Below are 23188 nucleotides of genomic sequence, written 5' to 3' on the forward strand. Positions count from 1 at the left end.
TATAGTATAATTAGTTCTTAAATTAACCATGTAATAATGTTGAGTGTTTGTTAAAGAAACACTAAAAGCAGATTTATATTTTTCTGGCTTTTAATACTAAAACTCAAAATAACTACAGTTATTCTTTCTGCTCTGTGATTGGCCCTTTTGTCCAAAGCCCCCAGCCCATTAATTGCACAAATCCCGCCTACCCTCGCTGTGGTAACCGGCTGACGAGGCCTCGTTGTCTTGTTTAGATCGCCGGTGGCGGCTAGAGCTCCGCCTCCTATCCCCGGCCCCGCCTCCCTTCCTCAGAGATTGGTGTTGCTCACTGTCCGTCGCGTGGCCTTAGCAACAAGAAGCATGGCAACAGATGTTTACAGCATGATCACAACACTGCTCCACACAGTGACAGAGAAGGAGGTGATGAATATGAAAGATTGATTCGTTTTACATTCAGTGACTGTTCTCCTCTCAAAATAAAGACGCTCAAATCGAATGTTATGGGAGTTTTTAAACGAAGGCAGCCAAGCAGGACGTATTGTGACTTAGTAACCACATGAAGAACAAACAGCTGATGGTCTGTGGTTTATGAAGCAGCTGACACCACACAAGATGACTTCCAATTCTTGTTTTTTTTCCCCTTCAGAAAATCTCTTTAGATATTTTTGGGAAACATGTATAACATATACACCTGAGGTATACTGTGTTTTAGAGTCTGGATACTCAGGAATTGTTTTGGCCCTTTAAGTCTTTCTAATGCTTGATTTTAACCCACAGTCCAGAATATAGTAAATAATCAAAGCATTAAAGCTGCCACTGGAAATTATAGTCAATCAACCAATGAAATTCTCAATTGATCCTCTGATGTGGAGTTTCACACTCCTTATTTGTATGACCACTTTTGCTGTAAAGTGCGTGGACACACACGCACACAAGTGTTTTTAATTACCGCACTCTGCATGACAAGACCAGCACAGGTTGAAAATAGGTGGCGCCATGGTGAGAATGTATGATGCAATAAATTCTAAGCTTCAACAACTATAATAACAAGTTTACAAGTTCTCTTACCCAAACAGGTTCTACAAAATTAACAGGGTTAGTTAGTAGGGATTAGTTTATTTGACTTTTTACAGTTCAAAACAATAACAGAACCATACTAACAATCATAACCAGAATGACATTACACTATCTACCTGACCTGTCTTTACCCGACTCTTTTAAATGTTTGGGTTTTTTTTTTCAACCAAGAAGACCTTTCAGGCCACTCCAGTTACCCACCTAAGGTATCCAGGCTGCAGAGCGAGGTGTGCAAGGGTCCGTCCGGGTGCTCGATGCAGATGACAGTTCCTTGGGAGTCAGAGGAGTAGTGACTGGCCAGGGACTCATGGTGTGAGTGGGAGGGCTGTCGGTACGAGTAGCTCTCCGTCGAAGAATCGGTGCGAGTGTCGCTGGAGATCGACTGCTCACGGCCTGGTTGAGGGGGTGCAGGGATGGGTTAGTACACAAGTTGGGTCGTCAGTGAAGATGTCCATGTGCTCATAAAAACACACACACAAAATCTAAAAGATTATATATTATATAACACTGCTACCACGACAATTAAGACTTCTGCTACAAGAACAACAGCCACAACAACCACTACTTCTGCAACTGTTAGCTGACTTTGAGTTACCTCAGACTCATCTGTCAAAGAACTACCACCACTACAACAAGTACCACTAAGTCTGGTTTATTTACCTGAAAGTTTGCTGTTGTGCTACTACTACGACTCCTAGCTGTGTTGTAGTTACCCGAATCTTCGCTGTCGTAACAAGCCTTGTGGAGCTGTTGGAGATCGAAGCTTGGGGGAAGGTCCTGCACTGACACTGGAGTCCCACGGGGGTCGGCGTAGAGCAGCAGCAGAGGCTGGTAGTGGCCCTTGATGCAGCGAGACACTACGTCCTTCCACTTGGGACCGATCTGCAGAGGAGCAACAAGGACAAGCAGGAAAGGATAACTGTCAATAAAAATAATTGATAATGCGTCAAACACTCACACATAGAAATACAGTCCCTCAGATGGTGCTAAGCTCTGAAGCTCATTAAACACTTTTTATTTGGCAATAAGCAAACATTTTGAAAGTGGTCTCTAACTCCAAAGGGTGAAGACCATCTTTTGATGGTTAGAGGACAATGAGATATGAATGACTACAAAAATAAAAACCAGACCTAGAAAAAGGCTTTGTCAGTAACAACTGTGGCATCATTTGTTTGCTAAAGAGCATGAAAGAAATTATGATTATGATTTGAGTGAACATATTTAATTTATTATTTTTATTCTACTAAGGATCCCCAATAAACATAGTGATTGATCATTATTAAGAAAATTAACGAGCAGAATCTTTTGCCTTTATCATCCTTATCTGCAATCATTCAGAAAAACATAACTGCAGCCCATGTTCTGGACCCCGGGTCCACTGTGTTTGTGAAGTTCAGTGTTCTTTGTTACTTTCATTACTTTCTTTCATTATTTAGTAAAGCTGAACCGAATCAAGTTTAAAGGAGACTCTAACCAATTCAAAAGTAAATTGGTCCATTCCGCCCTGGATCTCGATTCACTTCTTAAACCAAATTCAAACACTGAAATCCAACTCAGCCCGAGTGATGTCACATGCTCATATATAGAAGATATTTAAGATTAAAACCAAACTTTCCAGCAGACGTCTTGAAGAAGAAGCTTTGGAGTACAGCAGCAGTAAACACATGTAGTTCACCTTGATAGCACCGCTCAGCAGGTAAAACAGTGACAGCAGCTGAAATGTTCGAGGCTGTTGCAGCCCCTGCTGCGTCAGGCTTCCTGCCCTCTGTCCGCTTGTCTTTTTGTGCGACAGAAATCCTCCCGTTTGTTATTTCAACCTTTACTCCATTTTCCAAAAGTCCACATTCATGTCCATCTCTTCGACCTAATCAGACGTCACAAAATCCAAATCGGCAACCTGTCCATCAACCGTGTGTCGCTGGGTGTGGAAAAATGTGTGTTTGTTCAAGAGGAAGATAGATATAAAATGAAAGTGTGCAGCGTGGGCAAAAGTGTCGGCTGTGGTGGGATATGTGTGTGTGTGTGTGTGCGTGCGTGTGCTCAGACCACACCCTCAGTTCTGTCCAGCTGTACTGATAAACAATGGAGGGATATCCTTGTTTTTACAAAGAGCCCAGAGAGGGGGACAGAGAGAGAGAGAGAGAGAGAGAGAGAGAGAGAGAGAGGGAATGTGATATCTCATTCCAACACTGTTATTAGAGTGCAGCAATAATAGAAAACAAAGCATAACATGGAGAGAGAAACTAATTTCAGTTTGAGAGTTTAACAGGAGACAGAAGGAGGCTGGAAAAGGGGGAAGAAGAGGACAGTCAGAGCAGGGAGGAGGTCAGAGGGAGAGACAGGAGAGGAGCTAGGATGGACAGGAAGAGAAAGAGCACAGATTACAACATGAGGTAATTTCCTGTCCTTAAACTGGCACGTCAAACATCTGTGCCTCTTTACCTGTGAGGACACACAGTGAGATAAACAATCCCCCTGCTTCTAGTGTAAAAAGATCTTTCTGTTGCATCTACTATATGATTATTCATAATTATCCTAGCCTTGATATGAACTATAACTAAGTTCTGAATGATGTATAGCTTCAATAAAATCTGTTGCACTGTGACGTTAAGAAACAACACAACTGTAAGTTAATACTAATAACACATGCTTCTCTCAGTATGAATTCAAAAGCATAGCGACCACATGCCATTTCGCAACACAGTAATTCAATAGAGATAAGTTCATCATAATAGTAATCTAAGTTTTAAACAAACTTTCTGTGGTTTGCTTTGATGGCAACGCAAGCTCTGTCTTTATCCTACAATGGCTTGCATCTGAAGTTGTAGTTTTCAAAGTTGTCTGACCAATGTTCTTTGCTGATTTAGTGATGAACAAATAGTTACAGAGTAGGGGTGTCCATGGATTAGATAATGGAACCTGATTGGTAAGATTTTGCCTTTGTCAACTGATAATTGAATGTCTTTTTTGAGCTCATTGATCCATGCTATCATTTGAAACAGAAGACATAAACCAAGAAATAGAATTGGAATAACGATTTATTCTATGATAGGACTTCATTCATCCTTTTTCTCTCATCAAGTCTGCATCATGGTGACTTTATAATGATATTACACAGGCCCATTTACAATACCTTTCCGTTGCACCTGCTGTCACTTTCATTTGCACCAAAGCAGGGGAAATCCATCATACCCCACGCTTCCATTAAGTTGAACTTACTTAGTGTTAAATTATTTCAATTAATTGTTACCTTAATGTTTTTGAGAAGTGATTATCACAATGCACAAAACCCTCACTAACTGGTGTGGCTCGTGTGAAAAAGGGGACGGGGAAGGCGTCCACAAATCGTTAAGTCAAGTTTCAACCAGGGACTTCATAATCAACATCTGTGACACAAATGCAACCTGAACACTACCAAGCACTGCATGTTACATCATGCATGACTGAGTATACCTCCTTGACGTGTGCATCATCAAAGTACATCCATCTTCGAATCTTCGTCTGGAAGAAGAAGGTAGAGTAATGTTTCCCGTAGTAACACACCATGCCCACCAGGTAGAGCTCTGCCTGACGAGCCTTCTCCTCCGTCACCCTATAAAACAACTGCAGAGAGAGAAGAACACAAAAGATGAGTTCATCAAAGAAGCTGAGCTAAACTATTTTCTTTCACTGTATGCTGATGACACTGATATTTCCCAAAGTGCTTGTTCAGTGTTAAACCCTTACAACCATAGAATAGAAATGCTTTACCATTGTCTTCCAGTGGCATTTTTTCCCAGAAGCTAAGCCAGGCTTCCCCAGTTTTTCAGACTAATATCAATTAAATGACTAATGTCCTAAAAATTAAACACTTTGTATAATAGTTTCGATCATTCTTCTGTGCTGCTGCTGCTGCCATCTCTGATCTTCCCCGATGTCTTATTTTACCCGTGAAACAAAGCCCCTTTATGTGTTACGTGGTAGACGTGTGGTGAAATGATGGTGGCTGTGATCTAATTCGCTTCAGTCTTAGAGGATGCCTGTTTAAGCTGGCATCCCTTATTAAAAAATAAAAGAGAATAACCCAATCAGATGAGGCCATGGTCATACGACAGCCAAAACTGTAATTAGTCAGGACTCATGAAATGACAGGAAAAACCCCTTAGACTGCTGTTATTAGCAAGTGCAGTTATGGAGGCAGGAGATTCAGAGTTTATAGTAACAAACAATCTTTCAGCAATCTAACTCAGAAACTAAAGCTATGAACAGAGATGGAAAAAAGGAAGAAGCTGGACTTTTATTAATAGAAATTAGTCAAAATTAACTGCAGCTGAAGTTTAACACCATCAGCTAACCACTGTGTAGGGTCAATAATGATAATATTCCACCACCATGAATGACAGATGAATATTCCTCTTCAAAAAGGTGATAGATGTTTACACATCCCCTTCACTGTTTCTCTGCTCATGTGGCCATGTGAGAATTCAGTGACGTGGTTATGACACTTACTTTGTGTGACTTGTCTGGAATTACCTCAGTTTGTTAGTCAGGTCATTGAAATAGATATTTTGTTGCAGATGTTTGTTCGCAGAAATAATCAACCATGGACAGCATAAGTATGAGGTTTCCAATCCCTGGTTAAGATTCAGGTTAGGTTGCCTGAATAGATGGTGCTGTGATTGTTTTAAGCCTCTGCAGTTGCGGTAGGTGTTAAGAATGGAAACCATTTGTGCATGTCAAGCCCTTACAACAGGGTTTGTGTGTTTGATCGCTTAGATGTAACCCGCTGAGCGAGAGAAAGAGAGAGTGAGAGGGAGAGCGTGTCTGTGTCGTGTGTTTTCTGGTGTGTGCAGATTCTGGATCTGTATGATATAATTGTGTGTGTGACAGGAGCTTACTATTTCTCTTAACCGGCCCCCGGACAAAAAAACATTCATGTAGGTTAGAGGTGTTGTCTCACATGGCCTTCTCAAATATTTTCCCCACTCCATTCCACTCACGCCTACAATCTTTTAGTGTATCGTAATGTTGGTTTTCAGATTTGTTTTCTACATTTCCACATCCCTAGAACATTAAAGAAAATGTTATGTAAGTCAGTTCACAATAAGAACTCCTAAAAGCAATTTAATTAAAAATGTACAAAATCTGAACTTTGTTCATCTATTTATATAATATAAACTGAAAATATACTGAACCAAAACAAGTGAGGAAACATTACCAACATATTTCTCACACTTTGTTATTTCTTTGTTTTTGCTTTTCCTGAGCAGACTGAAATGTTTTGATGGTTTGTTTGGAATAGTTATACATTAGTATTTTACTTGTTTTTTATGACTTTAAATATTTTCAAATCCCCCAAAAAAGGTTGAACTTAAAGGTTACGTGAGGTATGGTAGGTAATCCTTTAACACTTTGATTTTGATTCATTTGTACTACATTGCTAAACGATCTCCCTTGTCTGCCAGAGAAATATATTTTTCAGAGAGTTTAAAAAATGTCTTACATCCCCCAGATGCAGGCAGGTTCCCAGAGTGTGTATGACGTCTTCAGCGAGGTCTGAGTGATCAGAGTCCCAGACCAGACCGATGGTGATGATCTCTGGACTGTTGAGGAGGACACGAGCCATCCTGAGCTGCTGGCCACACTGACTCTGAAGAGGAGGAGGACAACGTTTACATTAGTATGAAGCAGTTCAAATTCATTCATTTAAGAAACTAACAATTACATTTTTGATATTTTTATTTGACTTGTAAAAATGGACACCGATAAAATATCTCACCGGACAGCTGCGCAGGTCGCCCATGCTGGCGTTTCTCAGAAGCTCCCCAAACATGCCAGGAGTTGCTTTCTCCCTCGACTCCAACATCTTCACTGCCTGGTTACTGAAAAAGAAGATGAGGAGACGTGATCTCTCCTTTCTCAATTGACTTTAACAGCCATGAAGTTTGAATTAAATTGTATTTTAAAAAGAAAGAAAACACACAGATACTAATGGGTTCACTTCAAGGAATTTAAAGGATATAAGTAAGAAACAACTTTGTTTATGTGGTGGTTTGATAACAGGAGTAAAGAAGCTACATCAACCCACAAAAACATGAAATATGACTCTTTATTTAGTGAACTGATCAGAAGAGGAAATCTCTTCAGAGTTGGTTTAGTTCAGTGAATGGATGAGTCTCATCTTCATACTGTGTAGGGGTAGATAATCAATACAGCACACTGCAACATCAAAGGAGCATACGTATTGTTTTACTTTGTTAAATAAATTGTTAAACATTTTAAATTATTAACTAGTGCACTGTTGTGTAGACTTGAGCCATTTCACAGTCATCATTTCATTTTTGGACCACTAGAGGCAGCATAGCATTATGATACCTTTCTTTTACGTTTCACCTGTATCCAATGAGGGGTACCGGTAGTTAGTTTACATTTGGATCTAAAAGGGCTGACTCATGTCAGTACAGCAGGTCCTCCTGCAGCCTTTACTTTAAAGAAAGTCAAAACGTTTTCCAACCATTTAGGGGAATAAAAAAGATTGGATCTTACTTGTCAGACTGCCATGTTTATTTTTGTTACATGTGTCAGCCACATAAAAATGACGTATTGGTAAGTAAATGTGGCAATACTAAAAAACAGACCATATGTGTCATGAGACTGTACTGTAGCACTAGTGATTTTGCATTACGCTATAGGAAAAGCGAACGTAAACGCAGACTGTCTGAGCAGTGTGAACGAGACAGACCAGACACATGCTGAACAGAGAATTTTTAAGCATTTTCTGTTAATACTTGACTGAGTTTTTAAAAATATAAACTTTTATTCAACTGGACTGTAGAACATACATGCCAACTGCCTCTCAGTTCACATTCACACTATATCAGTGTGAATTATATTCCGTATTTTACAGTACTTGCTTTTAGCTTTGTCTTTAGCTTCATAGTCGAACCTAGAGGTGATTTGTTGAGTTATTGTATCATGTATAAGCACACACACACACACACACACACACACACACACACACACACACACACACACACACACACACACACACACACACACACACACACACACACACACACACACACACACACACACACACACACACACTTTTTCTCCACTTGATGGATGAATCACCTGTATGCATGATGCATGATTTGCTGAGCAACATCTCAGTAGCCATGACAAATTAGGGGGTTGCCTTGGTGACCCTGGCAGGTTACCTAGCAACAGTAGTTGGAGGGAAGGTGTGGCCTGAACTTACCTTTTCTGAGACAAGATCTAAATATAGAGTTACACACTAACAAACACACTCTCAAAGACACACACTCAAAGTCACAAACGCACACAAAAACACACTTACCACAGGGAGGTGGTGGAGATGTAGTGGACCATTTGTATGAAAGGCAGAGGGTCTGAGGATGCTCCACAGCTGCTGCATACACACTGTCGCACAAACACACACACAGATATAAGGTAAACTTCTCATACAATACTTTAACTAGACATACACAGATATATTATGTTGTAGAAGGAATATTTTAAAGAGACTATGTAGAGTGTTATATGCCTGAAGATTAAAGACGATAAAAAGCTACATCAGTGTCAGATGATGGTTTATTGATTGGCTCTATAACCAACAAGCTCACCCTCTTTCGCTCTTTTGGAAACCAAAATGCACAAAACACAGAAAACCTTGTTCCTCTCTATCACATAATGCAATTATGTTCAGATATCTTTTTTTATATAGGATATATACTTAACATTATTTTTAGCTCAAATTAAAGGGATTATGCAAAAGAATATCTGCTTCAGCCAGATCGCTTATTACCCCTGCCTACTGTCAGCAACATCATTATGATCAAACTTTTATTTTCAACAGGATTATGCAAACAATTATCTAATTTGATTGATGATTATATATAGATGTTCTGTTTTCATACAGTTAAATGAAATGTCACTAATGTATTAAAGTCTGTCTCAAAACACATGTCTAGTCTTTCTATATGTCTTCTTATTGGATGAGATGGGAAACACAAACCACAGACCCTAGAGGTTTGTGTGATTTTTTTTTAGGTTACTTAGGCTTCGAAAGTCTGAGGTAAAGGTCTTTCAAAGTATTGTTAAGTGTATAAATCCGTCTTTGTGTTTCCATGACAGTGTTGAGAAAACACAAAGAGGGAATTTGGTAATACAATTAGCCAATTTGGGGAAACCTCACTTCGAACTCTGGGACTCTTCATTCTCAGATCACGTCTACTTCTCACCTGTTCATACAGCGTCATCGCAAACTTCTGGTGGGGGATGCAGTGTCGCGCTGTGCAGATGTCTTCCTTGGTCTCGTCTGCGATGTGAAAGTGTATCCTCATCAGGATGTTTTCCTGACAACGCACAGAACATAGACTGTAAATAAACTTAAATACTTGGTGTTTATATTTCACAGGCAGGTAAAGTGTGTGTGTGTGTGTGTGTGTGTGTTTTCTTACAAAGCACTCTGCAGCGTCGTCCATGATGCCCAGCTGAAACCTCTGCTCGTCCTGGAAGGTTTTGGCGAGTGCGCTGCGAAGAGCATCGGACGGTAAGACTTTCTCACTGCTGTACTGAAACTGAGCGAAGATGCTCTTCAAAACAAGAGGCAGACGGACAGAGAGGTCAGAAACGGGCAGCTGGTCGATGACTATCTTCAGATATCAGTCAGTCTTACTCACCTTCAGAGCGCAGAAAATGCATGAGTCCTCCATGCACTTGTGAGTCGTCAGCTGGCGGAAACTACGCCTGAAGATATCGAGGTGCCAGAGAACCTGCGAGACAGAGAGAGAGAGAACACTAGTAAATTATCACAAAGAACATTCACAAATACAAATACACATTTAGAATTCAATGAAAAGACAAATGACACGACTGTATAATGGCCGGACAAATTTGAGGATTAAAACCCCACCACTACTTTCTATCAGAAACAGAGCTCCATTTGGTGCCAAGATCTGACCCCTACATCTTCTCAGCAGACTGTGTCATTTGCCCAGAAATTCTCAAAAAAACCATCTCTGTCCAGCCTCTCTTCGTTTGACTCTGCTGTGGAGCTGGACGACAGGCGAGAAGTAGAACTATCTTGAGAAATCGAGTCTGTCCGTTTAAAATGATCACCTCTGCTGGAGGAGTAGAGAGACGATAAGAACTCAGATTGTAAGATTCCAAAAATATGTGTGTCTCAGAACAAGCAGCAGCTGCTCACACTTCGATAAAGGGGCTTTTTGATGCCTTTAAATCAGCTCACAGCCAATCACCTGTCAGCATGCACGCCACTGACCTGACATTGCAGCCAATCAGAGAGCTTTTTTAGCTTGGTGACCTGAGGATGAGGATGTGTCAAAATCACTAGAAATGAAAGAGTGTGTTTGTGAGTGTGTATGTGTGTGTGTGTGGTGTTGGCGTGTCACACCGTGTTCATCACTCTCTCCATCTGCTTCACCAAACCATTTGAACTTTAGCGTGACAAAGACAAGAGTGTGTGAGAGAGATGGACTGTGTTTAAGTGATACTGATGTGTGTGTGCCGTTTGCGTGCGTGTTTGAAAGAGAGAGAGAGAGAGAGATGAGGGGACAAAAAAAGAGGGAAAAGGAGGACAGAGCATGATGTTTGATTCTTCAGGCAAAGCAAATGTCTTGATGAGTTTTGGCTCTCCGCCATTTTTGTGTGTGTTTGTGTAAATTTGTGTGTGTGTGTGTGTGTGTGTGTGTGAGTGAGAGCCACGTGTAATTAATTAATAAAAAAGTAAAAAGTAATCAAAGCCAGTGCATTAAACACATAATTGGCCTTCAGGATTTGGCATGCAATGTGCAATAAGAAGTGCATATAAGCTATAACTCAAGGTGTTTATAGCTATCTGCTGTTCTTTATGTTGAAGACAAAGCTCATGTTGGCAACATGCTCCTCCAGAATCTGAAGTTAATCCAAACAGCAGGTGCAGCAGGCACCAGTTTATCTAAGAGTAAACGATGACAAGCTTGAGCTTCATTTTACTGCATTCAAATGGTGTGAAAGCATTGCCATTACACCCAGGCCTCCATCCACTAGCTAGAATGTGTGCAGCTGAGAGAGAAAGCATTGCTGGTTTATGAAAAGTATCTACTGCAAAAAAAGAAAATCAGACTTTGACAATGTGTTTACTTTGTTTGCTTATAGTGATGAGATCAAAACAGGATTAAAGAAACTATCTTTACCAGAAACAATCCCAAGATTAAGGGTACTTGAGAGCAATTTCAATAGTTTGTTATATTTGATCAGATATGAGGTCAGATTGAACTAATAATTTGCATGATTACTTTTTTAATAGGAGTAAGTTTCCTGTCAGTCTGCATAACTTCATTTCCCTTTCTTCAGTTTTGTTACTATGCACTCAGTTTGGACAGGAAACAGACCAGGAGGAGTGAACTTCAGTGAAGTGTTAACCTTCATCAACCATTAGCTGACTGGATGCTAATGGGCCTGTACCGTGGGAGATAAATGTGATGGCCGTGACCTCTGATCAGTTCAATTGCATCAAGTACATCAACATGAAATTATTATTTTTGGCTGTGCTAACATTGAGTTCTAAATAGGTATTTGATTCAACTGTGACGTGCCATATAAAGCTCTGGCAGGGTTCAGGTACAGTCAAGTAGAACTGGTGCTGTACCAGCTTCTGAAAGGATTTCTATGGGCCGAAGCTTCAGTTCAGCCCGCATGAATCAATCCAAAGCCATGAAGGACAATCCACACACACACACAGGATTTTAAGCAGCTGTGACGGCAGTGTGTGAAGGGAGCCAGAAGTTTCATAACAGGATCAGAAACATCAGCGCAAACACAAACTGAGGAGCAATAGTTCACATCGTCACTGAGCTGAAGCTGCATCATTAAATCATTATGTAACATAAGAACACATTGTGTTTGAGTCTCTACGTCTCTACTCAAACCACAGTGTGACACTTTCGTCTTCAGGTGATTTCCACATAAGTAAATGAAATCTCTCCTGCTGAGCGGCTGGAATTCAGACATGCAGGAATGTTTTCATCACTTTATTTATGAGAAGGCTTTTCAAAAACATGCAGTCTGGAGGTCAGAGGAGTCGGTTTGTTTGAATCCCTGCAGTCATGTCTAAAGCTCCCTTCACTATGTTTGGAGATGAGCTGATTATTGTTTTTAACTTAAACTCGAGTACATTTAGAGAGAGGGACAACAAAAAGACAGACACTGGATTTCGTTTTAGGATGAAGACAATTACAGAAGTCAAGAGCTGAAAGGACTGATCCATAAATCAAAGTTCATAAACAGAACTGGGATCATATAAATTCAACAATTATTTTAGTAATGGAGGATTGGCATCTTTTTTTTCGGCTTCATCTGAGTGAAATCAGATGAGACACAAAAAGAAGAAGTGTGAGAAAGTCACATTAGACTCTGGCATCTACAGAATATATCAGTCACTAATGAGTGAATGGGTGAACAATCAGCAGATAAATGGTTTGAAATAAGCTGTTAGTTGACCTTAGCTAAGACCTTATTTGAAGCAAATCCTGACTGGCCAGAGAGAGAAAACATCAAATGATAAATGGTTAATGGACTTGAGCTTGTATAGCGCTTTTCTAGTCTTCTGACTTCTCACCTACTTATTAACCCCCATTCACAGACTGATGGCAGACGTCTATGTAAAGTGACCATCAGAAGTAACTAATCCATTCATACACATTCATACGCCGCTGACGTAGCAGCGGGAGCAACTTGGTGTTAAGCGTCTTGCCTAAGGACACATCAGACATGTTTCTGCAGGAGCTGGAGATCGAACGCCCAACCTTCCGGTTGAGAGACGATGACTCTACCACTGAGCCACAGCCGGATCAAGTATCCCTTCAAATTAATACTTTTGTATCTGAGCACCTTAAATAAATCGTATGACATCACAGCTTCTGACTGTGTAATTTAAAGACTGAGGTTCGTTGCAAAACTAATAGTTCCTCTCACATAATGCTTGTGATAAAAACGGCACACCACAACACATATACGTAAATAAGCAAAAAAGAAGATTCAGTGATGGAATTGTTTCAAAAATATCCTCTTTAAAATGTCAAGTCTTGTATAAAAGAAAAAACACCAACAAATGTGTGTGAGTGAGAGCTCTGAGGTGTGAATATGATGAATCATGGGACATACGTCCTCTGTGAAACATACTGTAGGGTCAGCACTTTGGGTGTGTTTGTTTGCTCTTCCTGTCCCCCCCCCACCAGGACCAATATGCTGCTTTGTCCCTGCAGGAGGAAGCTGCAGTGTTGAGCAGCCCAGGCAGGTAACAAACCTTACATGTTTACAGCACAAAGTAAACAACCATCAGTAATCTTTCTGTTGTTTTAAGGGTTATTGGTCAATGATTTAAGGTCGCTACAGAGGATTACTTTTCATCAGTGTATCTGCAGATTATGTTTTTAACCATTTCAGATCATTTTATATAATAGTAATCAAGAAATTGTCAAACCAACCATCCAACATCAAAATATTGTCAGTTTACTGATCGCTAAAGCAAAAAAAAAAAAAAAAACGAAACCGAAATTAACAGCCAGAAAATGTTTGTTTAAAGACTAACACAACTTTTCAATTGTAAAAGATAGCAGTGAATTTTCTTTTGCACATTAAATATTCAATGTATAACCTCATTTAACACCTCTGGAGTTTTTTGTGCTGAGACTTGAGGTTTATACATCACAACTAGAGATGGGGATTCCTGGGCAAGTCAGGGAAATAGAATAAAAAATCCATATTTCTCAAAATATAGATATTCAGCACCAGTGATTCAGTAGCTGTACCACACAAGACAGGAGGAAAATATATTGCTTTCCTTCCCAGGATTGCTTTAAAAAAAATCAGTGTAGTTGACTTTCTGTTTTCTGCCAAACTCACATTGATCAAATGTGATTGAACTGCATATTGAAGAAGTTCATTTAAGGTCCCTGACCCACACAGAAACCTAATATATTAAAACCACATGATGTCACACAAACTAACCCTAACCCAACCCTAACCACCCCCGCGTACACTGGACTTCTGAACTGATCCAGACTTCACCCTGAAAAGCTGCGTGTGAGAACGCAAAAGTGTTTAAAACACTCTGACAGCCTCCTCGTACAGTCAGTACAGTCTAATGTCCAGAGCTCATATGTGAATATGGCTTCAGATGGCCATCTTCTAAATGTGACTCAAACACATCTGGTGTAATATCAGTATAATATTAGAATATTAGTGTGTTGCCATAATGAGCAGTGAGCATTGGGGAGAGTCGTCTATGTGAAACCAGCTGGGAGCAGGGGTGGCTGCACCCTGAATGTGAATTCATTTTTTAAATATCTGAAGGAGGTGCGTTCAAGAAAAGTTGCAATTTAACACAAGCTGTCCTCTTTCACATCTGCAACATCCTGCAACAAAAACTAACACAGACTGGGATGGACTGTCTAAAGCAGCTATTGAAGGAAATCAATCAAAAACCTGATTGAGGACAGATGAGATTTATTGAATGATATTTTAAAAACACACCAGTTGAAGCCTGATGAGGGCTATTATGAACGGAATTGTCTGGATAATGTGTGTTTGTATGTTACGGCAAAAAAAAAGTTAAATTAATTTAAAGATTACACCAATTAACAACAAAATATATTATCTGCAGATATTTGCCTAATCCTGTTTTGGGCCGATTGACATATAAGTCAGTATGGTAGGATATATCACTATCATTACACGATACATGGCCCATGATAACAATAATATCACGATTCAGCGATTTTGTGACGCAGTGAGTCAAATTTTAGGGGAATCTGTTTGGAGCCCTACATTTTAAGTCTTTTGCAATGGATATGATATATTCCTGTATCCATGTTCATCCCACACCTAAACACAGTTCTTGGGGAGATTTGAGTTTGGGAGGATTTTTCTTAGACGGCTTCATTCCTGAGCAGCGGGGAGGAAGAAGAGGATGAAGGTATGTGAACAGCTGACAGCCTCAGCTGCTTGTTACCGCGATGTTCTGCCTCTTCACTTTTTCTTCATCACATGTCGTAGCTGCTGAACCTCCTCACGACTCATCCAACAACACACCATGCCGCTTCCTCTCAGCTCATCTCGGCTCAGCTGGCTGCAGGCACACAATCCTTTTGATCACTTGGGGTTGACGTTAGCCAACAGTGACGAGTGGAGACGAACGGACGGCGGGCCAGAGGCCTGTTGGGGGGTTGGCGGGGGTGCTGTTGGGGGTCAGGCTGGTGAAGTTTTACAGTTGGCCGGTGCAGAGGAGTCATGAGGAAGTGAGTGTGTTCACGGTACACTGGGCTCAGGAGGAATTCAGATGCTGCAGGGCGGCACACTGATTCCTGGGGCCTAGTTTGCTCTCAGACTGAATGCAGGATTACAGTCAGACACAGTGTTCGACCTCGTACTGCATGCTTGTTTTACTCTTAAGGCAAAGTTAAAGAGAAAAACTATTTTCAGATGTTTATGTAGAGTTTAATCCTAAAAGTTTAAATTAATTAAACCCCATTATGACATTTTCTTTGTTGTCAAAGATCACAAAAAATGTATTGACAACTTGAATTTAGTGGGTTAAACAAAAAAAGGAGGCTGGGTAGTTCTAATCATTCTGGTGAATATAATCATGGCAGTAAAAAAATATTGTGCTATTAATTCCAAAAATGTTTATTACTATCAAAACCTGGCAGCTAAATACTAAACATGTACCTCTGCTGAACACATCTTTCTCTGCAGTTGGTTATTTTATGCTAGTTGTGGCGAATGTATCCTGGAGCAATTTGGACTATTCATATGTGGATGCCCACCAGAGTCGAATACATGTCACATTTAAAAGCAATGTGAAAAGCCAAACAAAGAAATCTGATCTTAGCAGAGAATCAGAATTGAGCATTTAGGCTTGAAGTGTGATCGCAGCCTAAGTCTCTGTGGCTGTAAGCTTCAGTTAAATGCTATAATGACTGTTTCCTTGTCAGCCTCAGCCTGTCATTTCAGCAGCCCCGCCCCTCAGGGTTAATGAGTCAGCCTTCATTTCTACCATCAACTCTGGTAATTATCACTCTCATGCACATACACACACTGTCTCAGCTTCTTTTGTTGCAGCTGGTAGAGGAACACAATACACACCTCCCCACCTCCTCTCGGAAAAGACGATGAGTCATGAACGAGTGTGATGTGCAGTCTGGGAGGTGCTGCAGGCTGATCAGCCTCTGGAGCTGCACACGCTCATTACAGGCTCACAAGGATACGGAGGAGTGATCAGACTGGTAGTTATGTGTGAGTGTGAGATAGATGTTGGAGTCGTCTGTCTGACTGCGGCTCACCAGACAGAGGACTGACTAGCTCAAAGGCAATGTGGTGGAACTGCAGTTTAAAGAGCTTTGTGGGGCTCCAAGCATCGGTCTGCAGAACAAGCATGCTGACAGTGATGTCAGTTTATCAGAGAATCAATGTAATTACTCACAAAAATGCCTTCTAACACACAGTGTGATTTTAAGGACCATTAGTGCATGTTATGTACGTCAGGAGTTAGCAGTCATGCCATTAGCTCTTTGATGTGAACTTTTGCAAAGCGTTACACTGAGCTTAATGCTAATGTCAGCATGCTAACATGTTTATGTCTAGCAGTGTAAATGTTTACAACTCCCCCTTATTCTGGTCTGTTTTTGTTTGTGCTACTCCCTCAAATGTGATGACTGGAGTCAGCTGTTTAGAAACTCCTTAAAGATCACTTCCCTCGGCTTCCCTCTGCATTGACACTGGCTAAGCAGGGAATTAAAATACATTTATTTGTCATTTTTGTAAATGTCATGTATTAAAGAAAAGCTTGTGAAACACTAAAGCAGAGCAGCTCTGACTAAACCTACTGGGTGAGCATACAATGACTGAGTTACTGACTGAGAAGAATCTTTTAGGTAACAAAGGTAGGGACTAAGGCCTCCCCAAAAAAAGTTAGATTTTCGTTTCATCAGTCGAGACGAACCTTAATAAACTATCAACAGCCCTATTTTTATTACGAATCTGCAACAGCGGCGTGACAAAGTGAAACCGTCGATACACTCCGCCATTTAACAGTGATCCTGTCCTGCCCTTTAACGTCTCAGTTACTACCTGTCACGCGGACTTGGCAGATGGACAACAAGTGACATGTCTCTGGGATGATGTTTACAATGAAAGCCAGATGTGACATGGGGGAGGGGAGGGGGGGTGGTAAATGATTAGGGCTGGGTATTTGTAAGAACATGACAACACGATACATATCACGATGGGATGTGCATAATGACACTTTGCAATACTCAACATAATTTACTGAAAATGTAAAAGAGGAGCCAAGAACATGTTATGCATTAAAACATTACTGTGCCGTGATGTTGAATCAAAACAATGTCGTATAGAATTTCAGTTTCCACTATACCAGAATTAAAAAAAATTAAATTAAACAATATTAAAACCTGTTTTGATACCAAACAGCAACAAAAGGCCTTGGTCACTTACAACTGTGAACTTTCTTTCATTTTTAGGAGTTGAGACTTGTATGGTGTGTTCTGTAAACGGTACTCTGCGAGAGGTCAGGTCGTGTAAACTGTACAAAACTTACTCCAGAGGTCAAAGGTCAGAGAGACAGATACTGCGACTGTATGAAAGTGGAATACTGACAGTGTGTGTTTGGATGTATGTGTGTTACCTGCAGGGCACTGTTCAAGAAGCAGCTGTTCTGTCCCGGCTCGTTGCTCAGCCCTTTACTGGGAGCGATGGAAGTCATGGTGCGAGGCTTCATCGTCCCAACACCACCAACGCCACTGCTGCCACCACCAGCTCCGCTCCCAACACCACCGGACGCAAAGTAGTTCCTCTTCCACGACATCACTCCTCCTCTCTCTTTCTCTCTCTCTTCCGTTGGGTCTCTCAGCCTCGCTCCCTCCAGGAGTCAACTTCCTGCGGTCCGTTCTCGTATCGAAAGAGACAGAGCCATATCCTCCAGACGAGAGGAGGATGAAGAAAACTCTCAAAACAAGTGTTGTTGCCCAAAAAGATTAAGGCCCAGAATAAGAAAATAAGTCTTCAATTGAAACTTTAACGGTTTAACGATCTTCAGCTTGTTATGATCTCTAGGTTCCACATATCTGAACAGTAAAAATTGGGTTCACATATTCCAAAATATCCCCGATTAGTGGGCTGCCATAGCTCTAGAAAGGTCAAAAGGTTTTAAGACCTAAGATAATAACACAAATGACCGTAGTTTAAAGATTGAAAAAGCTTTATGGTGAAAATGTTTAGGAATTCAAATAGTTATCTGTTTTTTTTTTTTCAAGGAATAATCCTTCCTGCATCCATATGGTGCAGGTGTGATGACCTCTGCCCTCCTTTCACACTCCAACACGTGCAGCTGAGCCAAGTCTGCACCTCGTCCTCCTCTTCATCGACACCACCGCTCAGCCTCAGTAAGAGAAGAGCAGTCCACAGCAGAGGTCCTGACACAGACGGGCCAGTGGGGGGGATGTACAGCTTTGAGGTCAAAGGTTAGAGCCTGGCAGAAAAGCTCCACTCAACAGTCAGTCAGGAGAGATCTGCAGGAGAAGAGGGGGAAAAAAAAAAACGTTTTGAGTGTTTTTTTTCTTTGTGTTAGTTTTTTTTAGTCACACCATCTTATGCACAGGAAATGTTCAGAAGAGATGTTCTGGTGGGTTTCATTTGGCAAACAACAACAACAACTCATCAACATCTAACACCACACTGGACTATTTAACACCTTGTTCTACATTCACAATGGTCAAAGAATTGGGGAGACAACATATTTGAATTTGACTCGCGAAATATTTTTAAATTTACTGAGTATCACATTTCCTTAGCACTTTCAAGCCGTACCCATCAATTTTCCTACTGATATATTTTATCAATCAAAATGACCAGGATCTGAGGGAGCTCAAACAGACATGTAAACAACACCAAAGAACAACTTCAACCACAGAAAATACTACAAATATTGTGGTAATAGCTTTGTTTCTCTTTAAGTCCTGGTGTCCTCCTCTATAGGAGGGATGAGAGGCCTTTATCAACTCCCAGGGCCTGCCTCATAGTAATCCTTGCATGTCTGGACCCAGGCAGTAGTAGAAACATGACGGGTGGATTAAACATTTAAGAGAAAATCAATCAAATTGTTCATTTAAGTTTTTACCAAAATGGACTCTCTGCCATTCTGTCTGAGTTTAGGAGCTCATTTGAAAAGCTATTACAGACTTTCTGTGGGACTAAATTCAAAGCCTCTTTTGACTTGCAGAGGTTATGATAAAGCAGGGCCTCAATTCTATCACGAATATCAGGAATTGTGAACACGATATTTGATTCCAACAAGTCAGGCAGTAATAATGCAGGAAATTCCTGGATACATTCACAATGATTTTTAATATGCCACATAGTATGTCATAGTATGTCACATAGAAGAGTCCAAATCTGAACAGCAAGTTAGGGAAATGTATTTATCAGAAGATTGTTCCCGTTGTGTCTAATTTGTTAAAGATATGATGTGTGGAATTGAGAGTAATGTAGCTGGAGTGATAATTTGACTGAGTATACCAAAATGTAAAGCTACAGGCAGAAACTTTACTACTATGTTGAGTCTGTCAACCCCTCTAAACTAAATGCTTTGCCTTTTCATGTGTCTGATCTTGTCCGACCTTCACACTCATAAGTGTTCTCAACCATAAAGAAAGTCATCCTGCTGTCTTTTTTCAATTATACTGCTTACTCTGAATCTATCTGTGGAAATGGAAACAATGGCTCTTCCTTCCTGCATGCAGTTAAATCCTTCGTCTGACAATGACCTGTTCCCAACAATGGCAAGCATTCAAATGAATCGACAGAAATAATCAATTATTTCCTTGATGGTCTGGTTTCCTTGTGTAGGTCATATAAGAGGCTGTTTATGTGAACAAATAACCCCAGCCCCACCCAACAAATAAAAAAAATGTGAATCCCTCCTATGTCAAGAATTTATTTTGAAATTACTTTCAGGCCCTGATAAAGAGCTCTGATTCCAGCTGTGCAGGTGATCAGTAGTGAGAGTTACACTGTAGCCGTGATGTTTATCTGTGGCTGGGAATCAAAATAAACAAGAAAAACATGATCAAAAAATGGTTTTGTCATTGGATTTTGAGCGAAGTTGTGAAAGAAGAATCAGAATCACCAGAGAAGAAATGTGAAGCCTGAATTCCAGACAGGCGGAGCAGATAATGAACAGTTCTCAGAAAAAGCAGGACACATAATAACTGCATTTAAGGCCTTAAATCTCCTCAAGACCTCATTCTGAGATAATTTCAGGCCTCTGCACGCAGTGGAAGGATTCAGGCAAACACACGACTGCAGTCACAACAGAAGACGGAAGCATACACAGCCTGTCTCACTCTCCTCTCATTCTGTGTCTACCTCGACCACTCAGTGTTTCTATCATCCTGACTGTCTACGTGTCCTGATAAACCTCTCAAGACTTTTTCTGACAATACATTTAACACAAAATAATATCAGATTTTTTTTTATCTTTACACTGTAGATTAAAATAGACCTCTCTAAAAGACACAAAGACCCCAAACGCAATGCTAAATCTTTAAGCCTCTTAAATGGCAATTTCCATCATGTGTCAGCATCAAGCTAACAAATTCTAATTTTATTTTAATTATCCTGTCTCAATCCTGCAAGGCTTCCAGCAGCACAGAGGTGGGATCCCTTCGCCCCCCCCTTTAAGCCTCTGTGACATTCAAAGGGAGGGCGAGACGTCACAGAGGCGTTAATATCCTTGAACGAGCAGTCTGAATAGTACAAGAATCTCTCTCTCACACACACACACACACACACACACACACACACACACACACACACACACACACACACACACACACACACACACACACACACACACACACACACACACACACACACACACACACACACACACACACACACACACACACACACACACACACACACACACACACACACACACACACACACACACTCTGTGGACAGCCTTTATCTGCCCTTCATCACTCTGAGCCTGACTCATGACCCAGGCTGTAACATTTAACTGTCCTCAGATCTGCAACATTTACATGAGACTTAAAACAGCAACCTGAAAGCAAACCTCACGCGTGTCAGAACTCCCATGATGCTTAGCAAATGTTCAGAGACGTCAATCTATTTCTGCTTTTCCAAAAGCTGAGTTTAAAGCTTCAGAACTTGCTTTATTTAAACTCTGGGATTTCGCCTCATTTTAGCTCCACAGTAAATAAGTAAGTATTCATAAATGAATGAACAGACTCCCACATGAGTCAGGGAATAACTGAGAGAAACAGGAAGTAAGACAATGATGTCTTTTCTGTCTATGTCCTCATGTTATGTCTGTCTGTGTTTGTCCTGTGTCCCGTCTCCAGTGACAGGGAGGTAAAGTAGCGGTCAGAGCAGAGGGAGGTGACGAGGGATTAGCCTGATCAGACTGTGTCTGCCTTCACGGGATTAGACTGTCTGTGTGTGGGTGAGCGTGTGTGTGTTGAGCTCGAGGAATGATGAATGGTGGAAGGAGGTAAACACCACTCTGCTCTCAGAAGACGCGTCATCATCTTTTCATCTCTGATTCTCTTTATTCAAATCTTAATGCGCTTAGTTTGTTTATGTTTGCTTAGTCTCTGTGAGCCAATAAACAACAACAAATCAATCATTTACACTCAGTAACTTACACCAAAGAATCTCAGTGTAAGTGAAGGAGACCACAATTGGACTCACATTTTGTCAGTGGGATCTTTGCAAAGTTTCTCCTCCTATGAAAAACAAATGGGCCAAGGGATTAAAGGCCAAGCTGTAGCTTACTTTAGCTTTTTTTTTTTATAGAAAGTTGTCCAATGATTTAAATGTGTCGTCTAGTTACTTAAAACTGATCTTAGAAGTGGCGACATCAGAATGTAAGAAATGTAATCAAACTCGGGCTTAAGACCATCTCTGGTAAATGACGAGTGTATTCAACTTTGATAAGACACAAATCAAAACACATTTCAATGTTGTGGTACTCAGAGGAATTTGAGTGCAGGTTCTTCTGTGCTAATTCCTGCTACACATCCTGCATGTATTCAGCCTTAAAGATATGTCAGAAAAACCAAAAGCTGTCATACTGGGTTAATAAAATCCTCTCAAAGTGCACACCGCTCATTTTCCAGGAACTGTGTCGAGCTTAACTCTGATGTCGTTGCAGCAAACTTGATGTTGAGCTGCGCCCTGTTTCATGACCTGTGAGCTCAGATCAGTGGTGGGATTTCTCTGATGGACAACTGCTACTGGCTTTCCATTTCAGCTGCGGATATCCTTTCCGTTTGTCTCTTTTTAGAAGACGTTTCATTTTATCGAGCAAGTCAAGCGTCAACTAAAATCTGGCTTACTACAGCAGTGTGAACCCAAAATAAAAGGATTTGTAGACAAATTCGTTTTTTTTTTTTTTGTAAATGCCAATAAAGAAGAGACAAGGATGCTGAAATAAAATCATGATCCAGACTCAGAAAAGCTGACAAGCCTCTGGGAAATACAAAACGCAAACAACTTTTAAACTGCTTGTTTTTTTAAATTGAGTTTGGATCTGTTATTTCTGATGCAACGTCAGGACATAAGGAGATTGTCAGTGTAGATTGGCTTTAGTGACACAGCCTGACGTGACTTTCTCACTCAAGTTCAAAAGTGCAGTGAGGCCTTTTTTTTTTCATTGGTTGATTCTTGCTATTAGCCTCAACCAGCATACATTTAGTTCAGCTCTTGTTTTGAATTGACTAAACATGTTTGATCATAAGCTCACCCTTGAAGCTCAACTAATATATCATTCCATATCATTTGAAAGAATTTAAATTCCCTCGTCACTCCTGCTAGTTCAGCACTCAGGGGGAATACATGAACTTCTGTGTGTTTCTAACTGCAGCTGGGGGCAGATTCTACAACATATTGTCCTTTTACGACACTAGATAGTTATTTGGTCATAACGTAATATCAGTGCAGGAAAAGAAGAACTGTGTTCACAACATCACTGATGCATGGTTCACGCCTGTAACACTTGCTATCGTTGAGTTAAAAGCGCTTT

The 23188-nt window shown here is 40.6% G+C and overlaps 1 protein-coding gene across 4 annotated transcripts in view; it reads right to left on the reverse strand.

Annotated features, from left to right (window-relative positions):
- usp54a (ubiquitin specific peptidase 54a) overlaps window positions 1–23188 on the reverse strand; it is a 62063-nt gene that overhangs the window by 16571 nt on the left and 22304 nt on the right. For 3 of the 4 annotated variants that reach the window (XM_065959391.1, XM_020626467.3, XM_065959393.1), the window contains exons 2-12: window positions 17768–18650; window positions 9744–9836; window positions 9522–9656; window positions 9303–9416; window positions 8399–8481; window positions 6818–6920; window positions 6542–6688; window positions 4513–4662; window positions 1773–1941; window positions 1261–1452; window positions 192–326 (exon numbers count right to left, since the gene is read on the reverse strand). In XM_065959391.1, coding sequence (XP_065815463.1) covers window positions 192–326; window positions 1261–1452; window positions 1773–1941; window positions 4513–4662; window positions 6542–6688; window positions 6818–6920; window positions 8399–8481; window positions 9303–9416; window positions 9522–9656; window positions 9744–9836; window positions 17768–17947 — 1501 coding nt within the window. In that variant the 5' untranslated portion in view covers window positions 17948–18650. The remainder of the gene's footprint in view (window positions 1–191; window positions 327–1260; window positions 1453–1772; window positions 1942–4512; window positions 4663–6541; window positions 6689–6817; window positions 6921–8398; window positions 8482–9302; window positions 9417–9521; window positions 9657–9743; window positions 9837–17767; window positions 18651–23188) is intronic. The other variant, XM_065959392.1, reaches the window with a different exon arrangement.

Source organism: Labrus bergylta, chromosome 10, assembly GCF_963930695.1.
Source record: "Labrus bergylta chromosome 10, fLabBer1.1, whole genome shotgun sequence".
NCBI lineage: Eukaryota > Metazoa > Chordata > Actinopteri > Labriformes > Labridae > Labrus > Labrus bergylta.